The sequence below is a fragment of the Cervus elaphus genome, chromosome 12 (genome assembly GCF_910594005.1).
Source record: "Cervus elaphus chromosome 12, mCerEla1.1, whole genome shotgun sequence".
Classification (NCBI taxonomy): Eukaryota; Metazoa; Chordata; class Mammalia; order Artiodactyla; family Cervidae; genus Cervus; species Cervus elaphus.
The window spans coordinates 98,261,195-98,285,398 of NC_057826.1; the positions used below are offsets into that span (position 1 = coordinate 98,261,195).

Here is a 24,204-nt window from a genome sequence, read left to right on the forward strand (position 1 = left end):
CTTAAACAAAATTCATTCTGTAAATGAACAGAACTAAATGTAAAATAACCTTCTTTTACTTCTGAATCACAGGAATTTCTTCTAGTCCTAAAAATCGCTTCATTCTAAGACCCAATTCCATAATTTTTTATCCTGTCCTCACATATCTGGTACTTATCATAACTGAGCTGATCTGCATCAGTAAACTAGAAGAAATCTGAATCTTGTTTAGCTCATGCAGTGAGTTAACTACTGAAAATACATTGGCTACTTGGTAACAGGGGTTCGCCAAAGAAACAGTCTGATGAATCATGCTGAATCATCCCCTAAGAAAGCCTCTGAATTAATCAGAAGCAGCCATGGGTGTATGTGAGCCTGCCTACATGAGTGTTTTAAGAAAATGACCAAGTGGGGAAAAGTTACAGCTGACTGAAATGACTGCTGATGACATGAGGAAAAGGCAAGGAGACAGTGATGGAGTGAATGCTGTTTTGAACATCAAGAGTAAATACAGAACCATAAAATAAATTGAAGAGAGCTAATTATAAAATAATGGTTTGTCCCATGTAGACTGTGTCTGTGTTTTAGCATTCCTCAGGTAGAAACTAGCCGATATAACAGGAAGTCAAAGGAGAAAGTAGGCAAGCATGTGAACCAAAGAGCTAACAAATGTACATCCGTTACATGGAAGGTTTCCGTATTCCTGCTATGCTTTATTTGGTATAGAATAAAGTTTATCTGGGAAGATCCCCTGGAGGAAGGCATGGCAACCCACTCCAGTATTCTTGCCTGGTGGATCCCACGGACAGAGGACCCTGACAGGCTACAATCCATAGGGCTGCACAGAGTCAGGCAGGACCGAAGCGATGCAGCACAAGCACGCATGGCTTATCTACCCACATTTAAGTGGACTTTTCACAATCACTACGTACGATAAAAACCTGTTTCTTAGACATCTCACCCTGGACAAAGGGGCAACAAACATTTATGAAACCACTGCTATTTTTAGTTCCATTCTGCGTCATTATTACTGTTTTTACTGAAGCAGAGTTGGTTTACAATGTCATGTCCTTTCTGGTGTACAACAAAGTGACTCAGTTATATATAATGTGTGTGTGTGTATGTGTGTGTGTGTCTGTGTCTGTGTGTGTGTGTGTGCATGTGTGTGTGTGTGTGTCTCTGTGCATGTGTGTGTGCGTGTGTGTGTGCGTGTCTGTGTGTGTGTGTACTTTTCTATACATTGATGGATATGATAGATGTTATACTGACAGATTGACACTCGTGTCCAACTCTTTGCAACCACATGGACTAGACAGTCCACAGAATTCTCCAGGCCAGAATACTGGAGTGGGCAGCCTTTCCCTTCTCCAAGGGATGTTCCCAACCCAGGGATCGAACCCAGGTCTCCCCCATTGCAGGCAGATTCTTTACCAGCTGAGTCACCAGGGAAGCCCAAGAATACTGGAGTGGGTAGCCTATCCCTCCTCCAGGAGATCTTTCTGACCCAGGAATCGGATCTGGGTCTTCTGCATTGCAGGTGGATTCTTTACCAACTGAGTTATGAGGGAAGCCCCATTATACAGACAGTTTATTGTAAGATATTGAATACAGTCCCCTGTGTGATACAGTAGGACCTTGCTGTTTATCTATAACAGTTTGTATTTGCTAATCCCAAATTCCTAATTCAATCTAATTACCCCTACCCCCCACGCCCCACCCTTGGCAACCACAAGTTTGTTCTCTGTGAGTCTGTTTCTAAGTTCATTTGTGTTATATTTTAAATTCCACATAGAGTGTTATTGTATGGTATTTATCTTTCTCTGTCTGACTTCACTTAGTATGATCATCTCTAAGTTCATCTATGTTGCTGCAAAGGGCATCGTTTCATTCTTTTATTTTATGGCTGAGCTGTGTTATATTGCATATATGGATCATATCTTCTTTATCCATTCACCTGTTGATGGACATTTAGGTTGCTTCCATGTCTTGGCTACTGTAAATAATGCTGCTATAAATATTGGACACGTATATCTTTTCCGGTTAGAGTTTTATCTAGACAAATGCCTAAAAGTGGGATTACTGAATCACATGGCAACTCTATTTTTAGTTTTTTAAGGAATCTGCATACTGTTTCAGGCAGTGGCTGCACCAATTTCCATTCCCACCAACACTGTAGGACTCTTTCTTTTTATCAGATTTGTATGTTGATTTACTTATTTACTTAGGCTGTGGAGGGTCTTCCTTGCTTTACCCGGGCTTTCTCTAGCTGCAGCCGGCAGGGTCTACTCTTCATTGTGGTGCACAGGCTTCTCATTGCAGCGGTTTCTCTTGTTGCAGAGCAGGTGCTAGGCTTCAGGAATTGCAGCGCATGGGCTCAGCAGCTGCAGCTCATGGGCTCCAGAGCACAGGCTCAGCAGTTGTGGCACATGGGCTTAGGTGCTCTGCGGCATGTGGGGTCTTCCCGGACCAGGAATCAAACCAGTGTCCCTTGCATTGCAAGCAGATTCTTAACTACTGGACTACCAGGCAAGCCCTGTAGACTTTTTAATGATGGCATTCTGACCAGAGTGAGCTGGTACCTCATTGCAGTTTTGATTTGCATTTCTCTAATATTAGCATGTTGAGCATCTTTTCATGTGCCTATTGGCCATCTGTATGTCTTCTTTGGAGAAATGTCTGTTTAGGTCTTCTGCCGATTTTTTGACTGGGTTACTTGGTTGTTTTGTTACTGAGTTTTATGGGCTATGTGTATATTTTGGAAATTAATTCCTTATCAGTCATATTGTTTGCAAATATTTTCTCCTATTCTGTAGGCTATCTTTTCATTTTGTTGATGTTTTCCTTTGCTGTGCAAAAGCTTATAAGTTTGATTAGGTCCCACTTGTTTATTTTTGCTTTTGCTTCTATTGCCTTGGAAAAACTGTAATTATTTTTAAAACATTAGTCCACAGATTCAGAAACCAAAAAATAAACAATGCCCTATGTGTCTCTCATCTGGCTATTGATTTGTTTCCTTTAATCCTTTTATAGTAGATTGGTCATCTAGTGAGTTCTGTGAGTCATTCTAATTAAACCTAAAGAGGGGACTCGGGAACCACTGGTTGACAGCCAGTTGGTCAGAAGCACAGACTAAGAACCGGGGCTTGCTACATGTGCTTCAAGTGTGAGGAGGTCTTGTTGGACTGAGTCTTTTAGCTTTGTAATTTGATTCTGTCCCTGGGTATACAGTGTCAGAATTGAGTTGAACTCTTGGACTCTCGGGCTTCCCAGGTACAGTGGTAAAGAACCCGCCTGCCAATAGAGGATATGCAAGAGATGCAAGTTGGATCCCTGGGTGAGGAAGATTCCCTGGAGTAGGACATGGCAACCCATTCCAGTACTCTTACCTGGAAAATTTCACGGACAGCGCAGCTTGGCGGGCTACAGTCCATGGGGTCACGAAGAGTCGGACACGACTCAGGACACACACACTTGGATTCTCTGCTATTATCTGAGAATTGCTTGTTGACATGGAAAAGCCTTTGGAACTGGGCCCTTTGCATCTTTGACCACTCTGCTGCCTTTTATTTACATTTGCTAAACAGTATTTTAACTCATATCAGAATGAAGATATATCAACCTTTCAGGCAACATACAGGATTCAAGAAATCCTAAGATGCAACTCTATCCTTAGGCCATTTGTAGTTTTTGGTCTTTAGCCAAAGAGGCAAAGATAAAGAATGGGAAGGATAGGAACTTAATAATTATTTAATTTAACCTTCAGAACAGCCTATGTAACAGGTAATGTTATTCTCATTTTTGAGAGAAAGAAACTGAGGCTTAGGGAAGGAAAATCACATCAGCAGGGGCCCCAGAGATGTGCTACTGCAAAGCCTGTGTCTGCTTCTCTATCCTGAGCTGTTTTCCTAGTTGGGAGAACTACTCACTACCCGCTTGCAACAGCACTTAGCAAAGTGTCTGGTACTAAGTGGGCAGTTAGTAAATGTTTGTTTCATTCATACAGATACAGAAAAGTTCATAATCTGACTTTTGGAAGGGACCAGAGTCCTCTATTGGAGAAAACCAAGGCTTAGAGAGGTCAACTTGGGCACAGAGCAGACTAACAGGGGGAAAGGTCATAGTCTCAACATCCAGATTCCTGAAAGGCCGTTCATCCTGCTTCCTTGAGGTGGAGGACCTTTAGAAGTGAACGGGATGCTGTTCCAAGTTGGTGCCCTAGTCTACCAGTTCTCAGACTTGGATGATGATCCACATTCACCTCAGGAACTGTTAAAAAATATATACACTATATTTTTATAGTGTATAAATATATAAAATACAGTGTATAAATATATAAAAATATATATACACCAGATCCTTCAGACCTGGTGGCTCAAGCTCTCCCGCATACACAGGTGTGTGCTTTTAGAAACTTATGCAGGTGATTCTAACACACAGCTAAGCTTCAGAACCACCAGCTCCAAGATCCAGTTTCAGTATGACTTGGTCATATCATTTCTAAGACAGAAAAGCAAAATGACTGAATCAGTTTCAAAAAGCTATGGCCAGAGGGTAGGCGACCCCTTCCTAGCAATGAGTGAGAAGCCGAGAGAGGAGAAAAGCTCGATCCTAGAGGGACTTGGGGACTGTCGCCCCAGCAGCTGGAAGCAGTTCTCCCGTGCTCTCGGAGCCCTGGGCCATGTCACCGTCGAACGGCAGACGCCAGCAGGGACCGTGGGCTCAGAACTACTCCCAGAGCAGCACAGTCCTGGCCCGCTCTCTGCCCACAGTCACGGCCACCTGAACTCAGAGCTGTGCCTCCCGCTCCAGGGGCCCAGTTCAAGGGCATAGCTTCAGCTCCCTCACACAGGCAGCAGAAGGAAGCACGGCCTGGCTGAGCAGGAGACGGGCCTGCGGAGGGGAAGATGGCTGGCAAGCAGTTCTAAAAATTCACTGAGCAGAGTTAGAAACTGTAGACTGTTGAATGGGAAGATGTCTTCAAGTTCTAGCTGAAGTTCTATATTTTATAGACACAAAATAAAATGAACCTCAGAGAGGAAAGAGTGATATTAAAATGACTTTCAACTCAAAGATTATAGAAGAGATTATAGAAACGTGTGTTTATACATTTTAAGGGCAGGATGGACTGTTTAAATAAATTTGGGTATATTCATACAGTGAAATATTTCTGAAGCCTTTAAAAGGATATTCCTTAACAGAGAGATGTCCAAGATATAGGGCTGAGTGTCAAAAAGAGATTACTAATTTTGTATTTAAAAGAAAAAAGAAAACTATCTGTATGTGTTTATAGACCAAGAATGGCATTTAGAAATATTTTTTCAAGTTGAATACAGTTAGCCCTGAGTATTGGGATTGTAGAATTTTGTTGTTTTAAAATCTTTCAATGAGCATGTACTATCTTTTTTAAATTGAAGCACGATTAGTGTACAAGTTAGAGGGGTACAGTATAATCACAGTTTTTAAAGGTTATATTCCATTTATAGTTATTATAAAATATTGGCTACATTTGGCATTGTACAATATATTCAGGTAGCTTATTTTATACTTAACAGTTGTACCTCTTAATCGCCTAGCCCTATAGTGCCTCTACCCCCTCCCCTCTCCTCACTGGTAACAACGAGTTTACTCTCTGTATTTGTGAGCATCTTCTATCATCTACTATTTTTAAAAAATTTTTCTATAACTGACTTACAATGTTGTGTTAGTTTCAGGTGTATAGCAAAGAGCATTAGTTCTACATATACATACACAGCATGTACTATTTTTAATAAGAAAAGTGAGGACAAATATTTCTATATGGGGGGAAAAACACAGGGCACCAGACTTTATATAACTACAGTCTCCTATGAGACTAGGTCTCTTTAGGGCCTTGTTAAAAGAAACACTGACGTGAACAGCAGACACATTCATTTAATTTCTCTCTTGGGAAAACTGCTCATGATTTTCTAACAAACAAACTTCCCTAAAAATGATCAGACACAATCTGTTGTGTTTTAGGGCATTTAAAGTCCTTCAATCAAAAAAAAAAATAAATAAATAAATAAAGTCCTTTAATCCACACAGATGGCTCAGACAGTAAAGAATCTGCCTTCTTGAAGGAGACACAGGCTTGATCCCTGGGTCAGGAAGATCCACTGGAGAAGGGAATGACTACCCACTCCAGTATTCTTGCCTTGAGAATTCCATACACAGAGGAGTCTGGCGGGCTACAGTCCGTGGGGTCACAAGAGTTGGACACAACTGAGCGAAAAGACACTTTTTTTCACAATACACAGAATGACACAGAGGGAGAAAAGAAAGTCACACCACCCATCATATGAATTGAATCATTCTAATTTCCTCCTCATTCTAATTTCCTAGAAAAAGAAACGCAAAATGGCAAAATAGTTGTCTGAGGAGGCCTTACAAATAGCTGTGAAAAGAGAAGCCAAAAACAAAGGAGAAAAGGAAAGATATACCCATTTGAATGCAGAGTTTCAAAGAATAACAAGGAGAGATAAGAAAGCCTACCTCAGTGATTAATGCAAAGAAATAGAGGAAAATAATAGAATGGGAAAGACTAGAGATCTCTTCAAGAAAATTAGAGATACCAAGGGAACATTTCATGCAAAGATGGGCTCAACAAAGGACAAAAAGGGTATGGACCTAACAAAAGCAGAAGATATTAAGGAGAGGTGGCAAGAATACACAGAAGAATTATACACTGAAGATCTTCATGACCCAGATAATCACAATGGTGTGATCACTCACCTAGAGCCAGACATCATGGAATGTAAAGTCAATGAATTACAAAGCAGAGACATTGCCGACAAAGGTCTGCATAGTCAAAGCCATGGTTTTTCCAGAAGCCGTGTATGGATGTGAGAGTTGGACCATAAAGAAGGCTGAGCGCCGAAGAATTGATGCTTTTGAACTGTGGTTTTGGAGAAGACTCTTGAGAGTCCCTTGGACTGCAAGGAGATCCAACCAGTCCATCCTAAAGGAAGTCAGTCCTGAATATTCATTGGAAGGACTGATGCTAAAGCTGAAACTCCAATACTTTGGCCACTGATACCAGAACTGACTCATTGGAAAATACCCTGATGCTGGGAAAGATTGAAGGCTGGAGGAGAAGGGGACGACAGAGGATGAGATGGTTGGATGGGATCACTAACTCAATGGAGATGAGTTTGAATAAACTCCGGGAGTTGGTGATGGACAGGGAAGCCTGGCGTGCTGCAGTCGCGAAGACACAACTGAGCAACCAAACTAAACTGAACTGAATTTCCTACTGTACAAAGCAAACTATCAAAAGATGATTAATTACACTGAATTATGCAACAGCCAGGCTTTACCCTTCATTTCTTCCCAATGCTCACCTGGCTTTACATTATTTTACTATTCTTGGGTTATAGCTTTGTATCCTGGTCCTACCACTTACTAGGTACATGACCTTGGGCAAGTTTTTCTGGGCCTTAGTATGCTCATCTGTCAAGTAGGGATGATGAACCTCATTGTGTAGCTATGAAGATTAACTTAGTTAATACATGTTAAGCACTTAAACAGGGTAAGCACTCAGAAATATTACTTTACTAGGTAGTAATTATAATATGGTGATAATTTTATTATTATCATAAGAGGCAAAGGATTAAAAAGAAAAGAGAGCGGTAAGAACACTCCAGTCCTTCTGGCTAAGTAGAGCATAAAGGATTACTAGCATTGTTAATACAGGAAAGAAGAGATTAGAGAATTATTCACGGATTTTAATTGTACTTCACTCTCCAAATCCAAAATGCTACAGAAAGTAAAGGGTTGGGTGAAATCCAAAAGTCCTATTTGCAGGTCACACTTTTCAGGTCTACATGGAGACTGGCCAAAGTCTTGACACTGGTATTCAACTGGCACTGGCAGAGATGTAACCCCTGGCCAGCCCTCACCCAGACTACCCAGCCCCGGCGACCGCACTGGCTGCCTCCACGTTGCTGAATCATCTGTTTCTTTGCTGCTGCTTTCTAAAGGCAAGATCATGAACCAAAACCAGCTGAAGTATAGCATTAAACAGATGTAAAAAAACCAAAGTTCGAGTAGATACAGTCTATCAGCATTTTCTCCCTCCAAATTAAGAGTCAGCATTCAGAGAATTCCCTGACCCACAGACATGAGTAAACTGTAAATTCCCTAAGTACTTCATTAGAAAGAAATCATGTAAACTAAAGACAGTTGATGTGAATTGAAAGTCACTCAGTTGTGCCCAACTCTATGTGACTGCATGGACTGTAGCCCACCAGGCTCCCCTGTCCATGGATTCTCCAGGCAAGAATACTGGAGTGGGCTGCCATGCCCTTCTCCAAGGGATCTTCCCGACCCAGGGGTTGAACCCAGGTCTCCCCCACTGCAGGCAGATCCTTCACTGTTTGAGCTATCCAGGAAGCCCCTGAAAGTTAAGCACTTTTTACACTACAATAACTTTTTCAGACTCAAAGTTTATCCCTGGTTAATGGGTATTTTAATACATTCAAGTCATTAAGTTAAAAATGTCCATTTTCTACAATAGTATGGCGTATAAGCTGTGTATACATTATATTTAGTATTATATACGCATATGTCTACAATGAAGGGGAAGCATAATATAGATGACAAACACAAAAAGCTAGTTAAGCCATTTTGCAATTATTTATTCCTATGTCCTATATTTCAAATGAGCTACTGTAAAGGTAACTTCTAACAAGGAATAAGGCTGTCTGGCTTAATCTTCTTTGTTGTAATTTTTCTTAAGATAAAAAGGCAATGAAAAAATACGTAAGATTCTTTACCATCAGTACAAAACAAACCAAACCAGCGTTACTTTCCTCCACTCAATTCTTGGTGGTAAAATGGCCAGAGAGGCCCTGTCTAGGTAATCCACCATGACTATCAGTGACAGACCTGTTCAAATGCAAGCATATGTGGAGCACTGACCACACATGACACTGTACTGAAGCTCTGAGGCCAAAGCAGTGATGCTCCAGGACAGAAAATCAAGAACAGTCAAATGATAGTTCCATTCTTAAATAAGCAGCACAGGTGTGCTTGGGGAAAGATCCAATGAATGAGTTAGGAGAAACTAGAAACCTCAATGGAAGCAAAACAAAGTAAAAAGTAGATTTAATATTTAAAAACTGTTAGTTAAGATTACACCCAGGGCTTAGGAACAAGTATCCTACTGTACCAAAACAGAAGAAAACCCCTAGCCATAACACATATTTATAGTTCGGAAAAACAAAACCTTATTGTATCTTATTGCTCCTTGGAACAATGATGTCTTAAGCTGCTGCTATCTAAGAATAGGAAAAAATAAGAAACAAAAAACAATAAGTAGAAAAAATAAGTTAAAATACTACTTGAGAGGTTTTTCCTTAATCATTTAAGTTCAATGACATGAGTAAGAGAACCATGACTATGATTAAGTCAATTTTCGCCTGTATGTTATTTAAAAGTAACCACACTTAATTGAGCAGTTCCTAAAATGTTGATTTGGTGATGGACAGCGAGGCCTGGCGTGCTGTGATTCATGGGGTCGCAAAGAGTCGGACACGACTGAGCGAGTGAGCTAAACTGAACTGAACTGAAAATGTTGATTCTGTTAATGTTTAACTTAAATTATCCCCTCCTGCTACATAGAGAAAATTGAAATGTTATAAAAGCTAATCTATTCCCAAGGGTTAATTCAACTAGTAATTATCAGGTGCATTATATATGCTTCTGACCACTCACACGAAAGAAACTGCGGCAAACACACTACCCAGACTGCATGTGGTTCACATGTAACTTAGTCACTATAGTTCAAACTAGCCAAATGATGTAAAGTTAAGTATTAATATTAAATGTCTTCAGAGCACTGGCCTTACTACTGAAACCAGTTGTACTCATCAACAGGATTTTAATTTTAATAAGTTGATTATATTTCCAGACTGGCAGGACATTAAAAAAAAAAACCATTCATGAAAAAGGCCTATAACAATAAAAAGCTTTGAGATGTGCTGTTGGTAAGGAACAGAAAGGAATCTACTTCTGGTCCATTTGCTTTGTTCTATTTCAAGTGTGGTAAGTTACATTTAAAAACAAATATTCCAGAGTTTATGGTATATTATCTGAAGCACGAGTAAGAAGAATATGGACCAGAATGTTCATCCTTTCTGACACAGCAGACACACACTGACCACTATGCATGGGGGTGCTTCTGGCACTCCTAAGCCAGAGTTTATCAGAGAATGTGAAGTATGGATTCCTGACAGCTCAATGTTTTTCCTGTTTCCTATTACCTCTCTTTAGGAGTCTGCCGTTTCAAATATCATTTCACACATACAGTGCGTCAAATTAGAAGGAAAGAAACCCACATTTTAAGACATGAACAGTATTTTTTTATTTCCATGCCAGTAAAGAAGAGATTTTTCTTCATGGAAATAAAGATCAGAAGCTATGGACACTCAGAAAAGTACTTGTTTTTTGCTGCAGAGTAGGTGTACTTTCAAAATAAGAGAGAAACACCAACAGAGAAAGCGACAAACAGAGGGAAAAAACTAAAAGTAAAGAAGCAAAGTAAAGGAACTGTTTACATCATACCCAATCCTCTTCCCTACCCAAAAGAAGGATACAGTCACTAGCAGCAAATCTGCTTCTTAAACATGTAGAAACTATCTTCTAAGATGACTATACAAGAACAGCGAAAAAATAAACCATGCTCCTTTAATTTTTAACAGTGTTCCCCTACAGTATAAAATGACCAACTTAATGAAATGCTTAATATAATGTAAGCTAAAGTTGCAGATATATTAAGATGACTCTATAAAGCAACTCTAATGGAAGTTGAAATACAAAAAAGCCAAAAGCAGTCTTTCAGTGGTCAAATATTTTGGTGTTTAATTATGGTGATCGTATCTGCCAACTGTCCGTTATTTTTTCAATGCACAATGGAAGTGCCAGTAATGGCTGAATGTAAAGCATGAGGAATGTTGGCAGTGGGCAGGCCCGGGGATTCAGATACCCTTATCCCTACACCTGACTGCCTCAACAGACTCGTGAACTAAGTCGCAAAACTTGATTTTGTCACCCTGGTTTCCAAATATGTTAAAGGTAGCTACAGTTCCAGCAGCTTGATCTCTAAGACCTCTTCTAGCTAACATTTTATAATTCAGAACAGAAAGTATTAGACTATTCAATAGGCAGTATCAAAAGATGAATGCCCGAAGCAATAAAATAGCAGATGCAAACAACCAGGTCCTACTATACGGCACCGGGAATTATATTCGGTATTTTGTAATAAACCATAAGGGAAAAGAATATATATATGTAAAACTGAATCACCTTCTGTACACCAGAAACTAACACAGCAACGTAAACCAGCTATACTTCAATAAACGAACAGAAAACACCAGCAGATGCAAATTCCACTGGGGCAACCCTCTGGCGAGAAAACTGATGTCTATGTGAACACAATATCTATGTCAGGCACGTATTGGAAATTTAACTTACCCTCACACACCCTTACAACCTGTGCAGGAACAACCCGAACTGACCTTCACCAGACGAAAGAGGGCCACACCAAGAAGTAGAGAGCAATCTAGAGTTACCTCTGCCATGTAAGTGATCCCTTCACTAGATCACCTGGCCACAGCCAGCAGAAGTTGTAGGATATGTATAGTGGCCGAGTGAGAGGGACAGATGTCAGCTCCACTCCCAGGAACCAGGGAGTGTTCGAATGAAGTCGGCATAGGTTTCTGCAGCCCCTGCTTATATTTCAACTGCCAGAAAAGTAATTTCACTACCAATTTTTGAAACTGTTTTTAAACTTCTGTTGTACTGATTTATTCTCAAAATTGATTACCTGCTAATATTACTGATAGGCATTAAATATCTTAAAGTGTCCCATAAATATTTGTATTTAATTTTATTTTTTAATATTATTTTAATCTATTCGGCTGTCCTGGCTCTTAAGAGTGGCACAGGGGAGCTTCGATTTTTAGTTATAGCATGCAGGATCTTTTAGTCATGGCATGTGGCATCTAGTTCCCTGTCTAGGAAATATATCTGGGCCCCCTGAATTGGGAGTGTGGAGTCTTAGCCTCTTAGCCTCAGCAAAGTCCCTATAATTGTTTTAAATACTATTCAAGGATATTAAGTTGAAAAATGGAGTCCTCATTCAAAGTCCTTAAAAAAGAAAGCTCTGGGACAGGGGGAAGAGGAAGGCAGCTCAGAAGAACAAATAGATCTTATCTCCAGGGCCTCCATGAAGAGAACAAAAAACAGTTCACAGGGAACACTCCAGAACAGAGTCTGGAATGAGGTCTCCCTCCACAACTGCTTCAGAACCCAGAAACTACATTATGAATAAATCATTCAAATCATTAATCTTATTTGCTCCTCAAAACTTTCTTTTCTCTATGACACAGGCGAAAGGAAAAAAACAAAAACATAACCAAAATACTGGCTGTAATTATCTACAAAATATTCACAGGTGGCTATAAGGATAATTTATTAGTGTTACAGTTTTCTCCATAACTCCTTCATCTTAAAATAGTTCAGTATACTAACCGTAATACAAAGTGAAAACAACCAGCAAACAGCTGGCAAGCGTAAATTTTACGACCTCAGTGGTTCTTAAGGCAACATTTACAGGCTGTCAGTTGTATTTTTGGTCCAAGTACCCAGTAGGCCAGAGAAGGAAGGTGTGGGCATGCACCGCCTGCGCTGCGGCTCTCCTAACAAGGAACACACAGTTGCAGAGAGAAAAGCGGGTGTAATGGGGACATACGCAGCTGAGTGGAAAATATGTCTGCTCCCAAGTGCTCATGAATGTAAAAGAAAAAAGATAATTACAAGTTCTATTTAAAAAAAAAAAAAAAAAAAACAAGAAAATAAACACATCCCTTACTAATAAGTCTATGAGAAAACCACAAATACACATCCTCCAGCTCCATCAGGGAAGCCTAGCTCTGATTCAGAGACTTGCTCTCCTGAGACAGAAAGTGATTCAGAGCCGTCAGTCACACCAGGGCAGCCTTCCTAAACTCCCCTCCTGGTAGTGAACCTCCGTTCAGGAGCCTGCCATTGCAGACTGTAACTAACTAGATTTCAACCCTTTTTAGCCCACCTTTCCTCCTGTTATCCGCTGTGCACTGTCTGCTAAGATGCTACAGATTTCACTTGGGATTGACTGTAGTACAACTCTTGTAGCTATTCTGATTGTGTTTCCTTCAAGTATTCCTCTTCACCATCCCCTTTCCCGATCAGACTTCATACAGTTCAGTTCACTTTCTTTGCACCCCATGGACTGCAGCACGCCAGGCCTCCCTGTCCATCAACAACTCCCAGATTTACTCAAACTCATGTCCATTGAGTCAGTGATGCTATCCAACCATCTCATCCTCTGTCGTTCCCTTCTACTCCCACTTTGAATCTTTCACAGTATCAGGGTCTTTTCAAATGAGAAAGCTCTTCACATCAGATGCCCAAAGGATTGGAGTTTTAGCTTCAACATCAGTCCTTCCAATGAATATTCAAGACTGATTTCCTTTAGGATGGAATGGTTGGATCTCCTTGCACTCCAAGGGACTTTAAAGAGTCTTCTCCAACACCACAGTTCAAAAGCATCAATTCTTCAGTGCTCAGTTTTCTTTATAGTCCAACTCTCACATCCATACATGACCACTGGAAAAACCATAGCCTTGACTAGACGGACCTTTGTTGGCAAAGTAATGTCTCTGCTTTTTAATATGCTATCTAGGTTGGTCATAACTTTCCTTCCAAGGAGTAAGCGTCTTTTAATTTCATGGCTGCAATCACCATCTGCAGTGATTTTGGAGCCCAAAAAAATAAAGACTGACACTGTTTCCACTGTTTCCCCATTTGCCATGAAGTGATGGGACCGGTTGCCATGATCTTAGTTTTCTGAATGTTGAGCTTTAAGCCAACTTTTTCACTCTCCTCTTTCACATTCATCAAGAGGCTAAAAGCTCTTCTTCACTTTCTGCCATAAGAGTGGTGTCATCTGCATATCTGAGGTTATTGATATTTCTTCAAGCAATCTTGATTCCAGCTTATGCTTCCTCCAGCCCAGCGTTTTTCATGACGTGCTCTGCATATAAGTTAAATAAGCAGGGTGACAATATACAGCCTTGATGTACTTACTCCTTTTCCTATTTGGAACCAGTCTGTTGTTCCATGTCCAGTTCTAACTGTTGCTTCCAGACCTACATATAGATTTCTCAAGAGGCAGGTCAGGTGGTCTGGTATTCCCATCTCTTTCAGAATTTGCCACAGTTTATTGTGATCCACACAGTCGAAGGCTTTGGCATAGTCAATAAAGCAGAAGTAGATGTTTTTCTGGAACTCTCTTGCTTTTTCAATGATCCAGTGGATGTTGGCAATTTGATATCTGGTTCCTCTGCCTTTTCTAAATCCAGATTGAACATCTGGAAGTTCATGGTTCATACGGTTGAAGCCTGGCTTGGAGAATTTCGAGCATTACTTTACTAGCGTGTCAGATGAGTGCAATTATGCTTTACTTTGAGCATTCTTTGGCATTGCCTTTCTCAGGGACTGAAATGAAAATGGACCTTTTCCAGTCCTGTGGCCACTGCTGAATTTTCCAAATGTGCTGGCATATTGAGTGCAGTACTTTCGCAGCATCATCTTTGAGGATTTGAAATAGCTCAACTGGAATTCCATCACCTCCACTAGCTTTGTTTGTAGTGATGCTTCCTAAGGCCCACTTGACTTCACATTCCAGGATGTCTGCTTCTAGATGAGTGATCACACCATCGTGATTATCTGGGTCATGAAGATCTTTTTTGTACAGTTCTTCTGTGTATTCTTGCCACCTCTTCTTAATATCTTCTGCTTCTGTTAGGTCCATACCATTTCTGTCCTTTAATGAGCCCATCTTTGCCTGAAATGTTCCCTTGGTATCTCTAATTTTCTTGAAGAGATCTCTAGTCTTTCCCATTTTATTGTTTTCCTCTGTTTCTTTGCATTGATCGCTGAGGAAGGCTTTCTTATCTCTCCTTGCTATTCTTTGGAACTCTGCATTCAAATGGGTATATCTTTCCTTTTCTCCTTTGCTTTTTGCTTCTCTTCTTTTCACAGCTATTTGTAAGCCTCCTCAGACAGCTATTTTCCTTTTTTGCATTTTTTTTTTCTTGGGGATAGTCTTGATCGCTATCTCCTATACAATGTCACAAACCTCTGTCCATAGTTAATCAGGCACTCTGTCTATCAGATCTGTCCCTTAAATCTATTTCTCACTTCCACTGTGTAATCATAAGGGATTTGATTTAGGTCATACCTGAATGGTCTAGTGGTTTTCCCTACTTTCTTCAATTTAAGTCTGAATTTGGCAATAAGGAGTTCATGTTCTGAGCCACAGTCAGCTCCCAGTCTTGCTTTTGCTGACTGTATAGAGTTTCTCCATCTTTGGATGCAAAGAATATAATCAATCTGATTTCGGTGTTGACCATCTGGTAATGCCCATGTGTAGAGTCTTCGCTTATGTTGTTGAAAGAGGGTGTTTGCTATGATCAGTGCATTCTCTTGTCAAAACTCTATTAGCCTTTGCCCTGCTTCATTCTGTACTCCAAGGCCAAATTTACCTGTTACTCCAGGTATTTCTTGACTTCCTACTTTTGCATTCCAGTCCCCTATAATGAAAAGGACACGTTTTTTGGGTGTTAGTTCTAGAAGGTCTTGTAGGTCTTCTTAGAACCGTTCAGCTTTAGCTTCTTCAGCATTACTGGTTGGGCATAGATTTGGATTACCGTGATATTGAATGGTTTGCCTTGGAAACGAACAGAGATCATTCTGTCATTTTTGAGATTGCATCCAAGTACTCCATTTCGGACTCTTGTTGACCATGATGGTTACTCCATTTCTTCAAAGGGATTCCTGCCCACAGTAGTAGATATAATGGTCATCTGAATTAAATTCACCCATTTCAGTCCATTTTAGTTCACTGATTCCTAAAATGTCAATGTTCACGCTTGCCATCTCCTGTTTGACTACTTCCAATTTGCCTTGATTCTTGGACCTAACATTCCAGGTTCCTATGCAATATTGCTCTTTACAGCATCGGACCTTGCTTTTATCACCAGTCACATCCACAACTGAGTGTTGTTTTTGCTTTGGCTCTATCCCTTCATTCTTTCTGGAGTTATTTCTCCACTGATCTCCAGTAGCATATTGGGCACCTACCAACCTGGGGAGTTTGTCTTTCAGTATCCTTTCATTTTGCCTTTTCATACTGTTCATGGGGTTCTCAAGGCAAGAATACTGAAGTGGTTTGCCATCCCCTTCTCCACTGGACCACATTCTGTCAGACCTCTCCACCATGACCCGACTGTCTTGGGTGGCCCCACAGGGCATGGCTTAGTTTCACTGAGTTAGACAAGACTGTGGTCCATGTGATCAGATTGGCTAGTTTTCTGTGACTGTGGTTTTCAGTTTGTCTGCACTCTGATGGAGAGGGGTAAGACTTCATACAGATCATCCCCAAACATCTCCCCTCCCTGAGATGTGCTGCCTCTGACAAAGAACTGAAGGCAAGCCACATGTGCTCAGGAGAGCTGATGCGGTCTGCCATCTGGGTGTGCAGTTTAAAAAGAGGTCTCTGCAGATAATGACGTGTAGTGCTGCCATCATAAATCAGCGCTACATCACATCGAATAAGAGAAAGAACTTGTCAGTAATATATTCTAATCCACATTTACAAAGCACTGCAAATTACTGCGTGTGCAGATATGATTTGGAACAGTGGTACCTTGAGAACATACTGCATGAAGTTGACGTATTTGCATTGATAGTGTCGAATGGATAAAGAAAAAGTTATATCAACAGTTAATTTTCATCCCTATGGAAAGTTTTGGCATCTGTGGGACACTTAGAGAGCCATATGGGAAGCAATATAACAGAAGTTTAAAACATGGACTCTGGGGCCAGACTCCCTAGGGTAAAATATCAGTTTCACCATCTACTGTAGTGAGACCATAGTCAGATTACTTCTGTTTCTCTGTTTCCCCATCTGTAAAATAGGAATAATCGTAATACTTACATCACAGGGCTGTCATGAAGATTAAATGAGCTATATTTGTAAAGCACTTAAACAGAGATATTTAAGTGTTTATTAAATTAAGTGCCACACAGTTATTCAACAGCCCCACAAAGAGATAAAAGCAGTAACCCTCCTTGTACTGACAGCAAAAGCTTAAAATGGGCTGGTGAGGACACACAGAAGATAAAACGACACATCATCAAAGTGGGTATGAGATTCGAAAAATGCTGCCAAACATTAGATTAAATATAGACATTAAAATGCTGGAGCATCTATCATCTTCTCGAGCACGGTGCTCAAGTATGCCTGAGTCTGCTTTCACATTCCTGTGCAGTTAACTGAGGGCTCCAGACCAAGCCTAGCCTCTGTGTGACGTTGGAAAACCTTCTAAATTCTCCCTGTCCCTGGATCTTTTGAAAAGCGTTGATGATCAGAGTACCCGTTTGATCGCTAAGGCCCAACTCTGATAGTCCCAGGAAGGTCCTTAACAAAAAGATGAAATAAAAAAGAGGAAATGTAATAGATGTTTTAATAGAATTTCAAACAAAAAGGTTGCTGGGTTGGACAGAAAGCAAGCCCTCCTCCTTTCCCTTATCTTCAGGGCAAAGATAAAAACAGAAAACAAAGCCATTAGGTTTTCCCTCCTATTCCACTTGAGTAAAAAAGCAGAGTCAAGAACAGCCACCACATGCCAGGACCACTGGGAGGAGGTTATCTTGGGTATCAGCTCAAACTTTGCGATGCGGCAGCACAGTATACACTCCTGAGAGGTCTCTCAGAAAGACTTGTTAATAAATGCAGGGCCACGCCATAAACAGACAGCCACACAAGATATGATTCAGTTTGTATGAAATGTCCAGAACAGGCAAATCCATACAGACAGAAAGCAGGAGGTGATTTCTGAGGACTGGAGTGTAGAAGAAATGAGGGATGACTGCTAAGAGGTACAGGGTTTCCTTTTGGGGTGATGAACACTTCTAGAAATAGGTAGTGGTGATGGTTGCAAAACTTCATAAATATACTAACTGCTAAATTTGTATACTTTAAAAGGGTTGCATGAGACTTCTATCTCAGCAAAAACTGGAGGGAGGGGCAGGTCCACCGTGGTAATAAAGTTTCCTATGATTATCCAGTAGTCTGCTTTCTCTTATCAGTAATAGAAGGAAGTAGGGAGATTAAAGTCTTTCTGTCAACAGCTCCTGACAATGAGAAGGCTGGGATGACATTTCAAACTACCTATACAGGGTGGCCAAAAAGTCTGGAAACATAGAGGAAGAGGATAAAGGTCCTGCTCTCAAAGAGAAATTATCTGCACAGAAAATAAGAGTAACCAGTAGGAAGGGGCCTCCTGATAACAAGCTGGTTCCACTGCCTGGAGGACTGGCCAGGCCTCCAGCTGTCTGGCTCCAACACACCGCCAGGACACCTCAGCCCCACCCACTGATTTCCCAAGGCAGTGCGTCATGAGAAAAGCTGGGAAGACAGATAAGCTTTTCCAAATTTTATTTCTGCACCCTGCAGCCCCTTGGTCAACCAAGCTTGACCATTGTTGGCCACCCAACAGGGACCATTAAATAGCACAATCTGATGGCCCAAGGAGATGAAGCGGCAGGAGTGAACACGGAAAGGTGAGAAAGAATGGGATTAGCAACAGCTTGGTGGGATCACCAGTTCCTTCCAGAGATCACAGCAGCCAGAGTGACCTTAAGAATGTAAATCTTCACATGTCACCTCTTATTTCAAACCCATCCAAGGCAGTCAGAAAACATGCAAATTCCCCACAACTACCCGAAATAAAGTGCACCCTGGATGTGTCAGCCAGTAGCCGTGCCTGACGACACCCGCCCCCTCTGGCCCTCCTTCGCCCCCTTCCCTCTCAGAGCTCCCAGCCACCAGTGCCTCCAGGGCCCGGTGCACGCTGCTTCCTCCGCCAGAGTCTGCCCTCGGCTGGCACCTTCCCATCCATCCAATGGTACCTTAACTCCAATAGTAGCTCAGATGAGTATCTCCAGGGGTCTCTCCTGTTGACCTCTGGGTGCTCTGTGGAGGACGCACCACACGGTCACTATTTTACTATTTATTGCAGTTTACTCTGTAGTCCATCCGTGCACAGATGGGGAGTATATCCGCCTGAGTCCCTGTGTATCTGAGATGCTGCCATGGCGCATGGATAGCATTTGTTGTTTGCTTATTATTACTAGATGAACCTGTATTTTTAAAAAGAAAACCACTCTGGCCGGCAAGAATTCCAACAGACAAGAACAATTAGAGTGATGCAGATCACATCGTAATTTAGGTGCTACTAATAGCACCATTTTCAAGGACTTTCTTTCTGACAATTATACTGTCACATTGGTTCAGCAATGAATGGACTTGATTAGGCTAATGTAACTGTGATTGCCTGAAATGTTTCCTAGCTGGGGGTCTGTATGCTTTACTGTGCATACAATCCCACGTCTCCTTGAATCTCTTTCACAAAGCAGAGGCCAGGTGGGCCTCTAGACCCTCCCCAGGGTCTGCAGGCCAGTCTTCCACTCTTCTATCCCTCTCTTCAAGTATAATAAGCACAAGCTATGCTGCTGCTTTATACCAGGGCTTCTCAGCATGACCTTCAAAAATGAGACCCTTTAAAAATTCCAAAACCCAGGTTGCACCTGAGAGTAATTACATCATAATCTTCGGGGAGAGGGCCCAGGAATCAGTAATTTTTAAGGCTCCTCAGATGCTTCCAGTCAGCAGTGAAGGCTGAGAAGCACTGTTTTAGGGAAAAATCTAAGCACCCACAGAGACCAACCTTCACTTAATGATACAGAATCCTGTCTTCATTTTAAATGAGAGTCTCTTGGACAGCAAGAAGATCAAACCAGTCAATCCTAAAGGAAATCAACCCTGAATATTCACTGGAAGGACTGATGCTGAAGCTGAAACTCCAATACTTTGGCCACCTGATGCAAAGAGCTGACTCATTGAAAAAGACCCTGACGCTGGGAAACATTGAGGGCAGGAGGAGAAGGGGATGACAGAGGATGAGATAGTTGGAGGGCATCACCGAATCAATGAACATGACTTTGAGCAAATTCTGCAAGATAGTGAAGGACAGGGAGGCCTGACGTGCTGTAGTCCACGGGGTCACAAACAGTCATACACGATTTAGTGACTGAACAGCAATGTTCATTTTAAAAGTAACAGTTGGGTCTACCAAAAGGAGACATCCTATGAATAAATACTAACAGACGTAGGTACTCATCAATTATTCCCTGAATTTTTATTTAAGTCATTAAAACCCCTTTATTAGATTTCTAATACTCATCACTCCTGTTAAAATGTACTACGAAAGTCACTTTGCCTCAGAGTACTCAGATAGAAAAGGAAATAAAGTGTCTACTTGATGGATAGAGAAATTCTAAAATATATAAAGCCCACTTACCTCAGAAATATGATCATATCTACCGTTTCAAAGAATTCCTAGCAAAAAACAGGAACATTTAGCTTCTTCTAAATAAAAACAGCCAGTAATACTCAATGGACTATGTAGAAAATGAATAAAAAAATGACTTTAAACAAATGATAAACTGAAATTGACTCACTTGAAATTACTTTAAAATATGACTTTAAAAATGGCTCCTGCTAGAATTAATCCAGCAGGTCAAGGAAAAGCTTGTCCAAGCTGTTTACCTTTAGTCACATCCACTTCCATATACACAGATCTACACACCCTACTCAGAAACAGATTTTTACTTTTCTAAGGCCTACACCAGTGATCTAATCACACCAACAGACAAGGTTATGGTTCTCACAAGATTATGCATCAAATGGCACTGATGTGGAGAAAACATTTTTTAAGCTCTGCGGTATTTTTAAAGAGCCATAGTCTCTGCTAGTTTAAAAATTGTTTTTTTAAAACAGCTTTACAAACCTTACAAAAGGGTTCCCCAGAGACAAGCATTTGGTCCCTGAGTTGGGAAGATCCCCTGGAGGAAGAAACGGAAAGCCTTTCCAGTATTCTTGCCTGGAAAAATTCCAGGGACAGAGGAGGCTGGCAGGCTACAGTCCATGGGGTCACAAAGAGCAGGACTCGACTGAGCATGCACAGGAGATAACTTTTTCATTGATCTGAAAGTCAATCCAGTTTTTCTGGTCAGTCTTCAGAATCGTTTGGCATACACAAACAATATGTATGGCACTTTAGCAGATAATGCTGGGGCTGCTGCTGACACTGCTAAGTCACTTCAGTCGTGTCCGACTTTGTGCGACCCCATAGACGGCAGCCCACCAGGCTCCTCTGTCCAGGGGATTCTCCAGGCAAGAACACTGGAGTGGGTTGCCATTTCCTTCTCCAATGCTGGGGAGGATCTCCAAATTCAAATCCAAGTAGTAGGCTATCTGTAGCTAGATTTTCTGGAGCCACTAAGTGTCTGTACCTAACTAATTCAGTAACTACTACATAGGTAATTTCGATTTAACTGTTCAAGTCAGAACTAGCATTTTCCTAAAACATATTTCCACTTTCTAGTCACATATTAAATTCTAGCCTGGTCTATGATAGACAAAGGTGTAATCATGTATAATTGGTGTCTTAGTCTTCCAGCTGAAATTTTTTTCCTTTATTTTTATCCCTATGGTTGAGGAAAGTTGTAGAGACCACCAACTCAATGAAAGTAAAACCCACCAGACTTCTCAGGAACAGCTGTAGAGTCAAACAAAATTCATTTGAGGGGAAGAATAATTCCTATTTCAATGAATGGGAAAAAAATGTAATTGGACAATATTTTTAAGTTAAACACACTGTAGAGTAAATCTGAATTAAGGAAGCTCTAATGGATGGGGTTTTACTATGTACATAAATATAAGGTGAAATGCACATTTAAATAATTATTAGGGAGAAGGAATCTACTCTCTGTGGGAGTTTCCCTGGAGGCTCAGTGGTAAAGAATTTGCCTGCCAATGCAGGAGAGGTGGGTTCCATCCCTGGTAGGGGAAGAACCCCTGGAGAAGGAAATGGCAACCCACTCCAGTATTCTTGCCTGGAGAACCCCAAAGACAGAACAGGGTGGCGGGCTACAATCCATGGGGTTGCAAAGAACCAGACATGACTTAGCAACTAAAACAACAATAATCCACTCTCTGTACCCGGAGAGATCTCCCCAAAAGTAAAGGTCCACTTTGTTCTACCTTTCATTTGTGGAGCTGTTAGAAGGACACACCCCGCCACTGTAAGCTGATGAAACATACATTTTGGCTAGTCATCAGGAGATCAGAGGTCAAGTTAAGGCTCTGAAATGTGTAACCTTAAGCGGTGAGTTACTCCTCTCTGGTCCTTTGACTACTCTCCCAGGAAAATGGGGATGTGCGGTAACTAGGACAGCTCTGGATGGGGGAAGGGGAGTGAAAGAGAGGAAGAGACAGTTGCAGGGGGAGTCACTTACGAGACGTAGGCTGGGTAACCAAATCCTATCAGGTTGCAGAGGAGAGAGGCTCCATAACCGAACACCAGGTACAAAGCCAGCAGCCCGATAACACCTGGAGACATGAGGGCAGAAGTGGGTCGGGTGGCACACTTCAGCCGCAGCCCCCGCCCACAGCGCAAGGCTTGGCTCGTTCTACGAGAAAAACAAACCGCAGCACGGCGGGCCTGCGCCTTCGCGGGGCTTTGCCCCGGGTCTGAGGGTACCCGGCAGGCCCCCTCCTTGTGCCCTCCTCCCTTCCCCCCTCCTCCCCTCCAGGGCACACCAGCTGGAGGAGCCGTTTCTTTCCTTCCCCGAGGGTCTAGAGAAGTCGGGATTCCCTGGCCGGCCCGCAGCCCCTCCGCTCCCGCGGGAACACCCCTTCCCGGCCCCCAGCCTGGCGGGTACCGGGTGTTCCGCCGCCGGCACCGCGAGCCCTCCCGCAGGGGCCGCGCCGCTCCGCGCCAGCCCTGCGCTCCGCCACTGCGCTTGGCTTTCGGCCGCGGGGCAGACACGTCAGCGCCAGCGGTCCCCGCGCCCCGCGCCCCGGGCGCCCCGTCACCGGCCGGCTCTGGTCTGTCCCGTCCCTGAAGGTGCCCGCCGCCCGCCCCCATCTGTCACCGACCGCGCGGTCCCCGCGGGCCTGCCCGGCAGCGAATGAGACAGCTGCCCCCGGGCCAGGCGGAGCAGGACCCCGCGGGCACCCGCCCTGCACTCACCGAGCGCGATAAAGCTCCGGTTCACGCCGGTCTTGGCCTCGATCTTGGCCAGGAGATCAGTCATGCAGTTCTTCTGGTGAAGGAACTGGTCGAACCTCTGCCTCATGGCTGCAGACATGGCGGGGACCGTCGCGCGCCCCGCCCGGTGCCGTTCCTGGAGCCGGTGGCCGCAGAGCGGGGTGACTGCGCCCGGGCGGCGGGGCCGGCGCGAGGGGCGGGGCGGGCGACTGACGCGTCGGCGGCGGCTCCGCGCAGCCCCGCCCCGGCCCTCCCGGGCGCCGAGCCCGGCGCCACACCCTGGGCGGCGGCCCGGCGCCCGCGGCTCCCTGCCCTGCGGCCCCCCCTCCGCCCCCACCTCCGTTAACTGGGTGAGCGCCTTTCAGAAACCGTGGAAAGTGGAGGCAGCCGGCCTTGTTGCTGCCACCTACAAAGTAGGGGGACTGGTTTGATGGACCTACACTGCTGTGTTACATCTACTAACACATTTTCCACTTAAACACTGAAATGCACGACCGTAGCCCAAGAACCCTTTGATTGCAGACCTGCTTTTTCTTTCATGGCCGGTACTCGGCATAGCTTTTCTTACTTACAGATTTTGAAAAGACCCTTGAAGAAACAAGACACCCTACTCTGGGGACACCGTTTCCAAGAAAAGTACTGCACAGCTGAAACCATTTCATGGTGGGCTGGGCGTTCGCTCGAGCTCTGATACCACGGAAACGTTTCTAGCCGCAGAGACAGTAACGTTTGCTTGCCGTGTGGTTGTCTGGTCGCTCAGTCGTTGTCCGACTCTTTGCGACCCTATGTAGCCCGCCAGACTCCTCTGTCCACAGGAATTTCCCGGGCAAGAATACCGGACGGAGTTGTGATTTCCTGCTCCAAGCGATCTTCCTGACCCAAGGATTAAACCCACCTCTCCTGAGCCATCAGGGAAGCCCCATTCTTGCCCAGAAGCAAAATTACTCTGGAGAAAGTAGCTCCAAGGTTTAGGGCAGGACTTCAC

The 24,204-nt window shown here is 42.9% G+C and overlaps 1 protein-coding gene across 2 annotated transcripts in view; it reads right to left on the reverse strand.

The window, feature by feature from the left end:
• The window catches only part of REEP5 (receptor accessory protein 5), a 44,477-nt gene extending 21,055 nt beyond the window's left edge, over positions 1–23,422 (reverse strand). Inside the window, exons 1-2 of one of the 2 annotated variants that reach the window (XM_043920192.1) lie at positions 23,202–23,417; positions 22,465–22,558 (exon numbers count right to left, since the gene is read on the reverse strand). In XM_043920192.1, coding sequence (XP_043776127.1) covers positions 22,465–22,558; positions 23,202–23,319 — 212 coding nt within the window. In that variant the 5' untranslated portion in view covers positions 23,320–23,417. Of the gene's footprint in view, positions 1–22,464; positions 22,559–23,201 lie in introns of both variants that reach the window. The other variant, XM_043920193.1, reaches the window with a different exon arrangement.
• Positions 23,423–24,204: the final 782 nt, after the last annotated feature.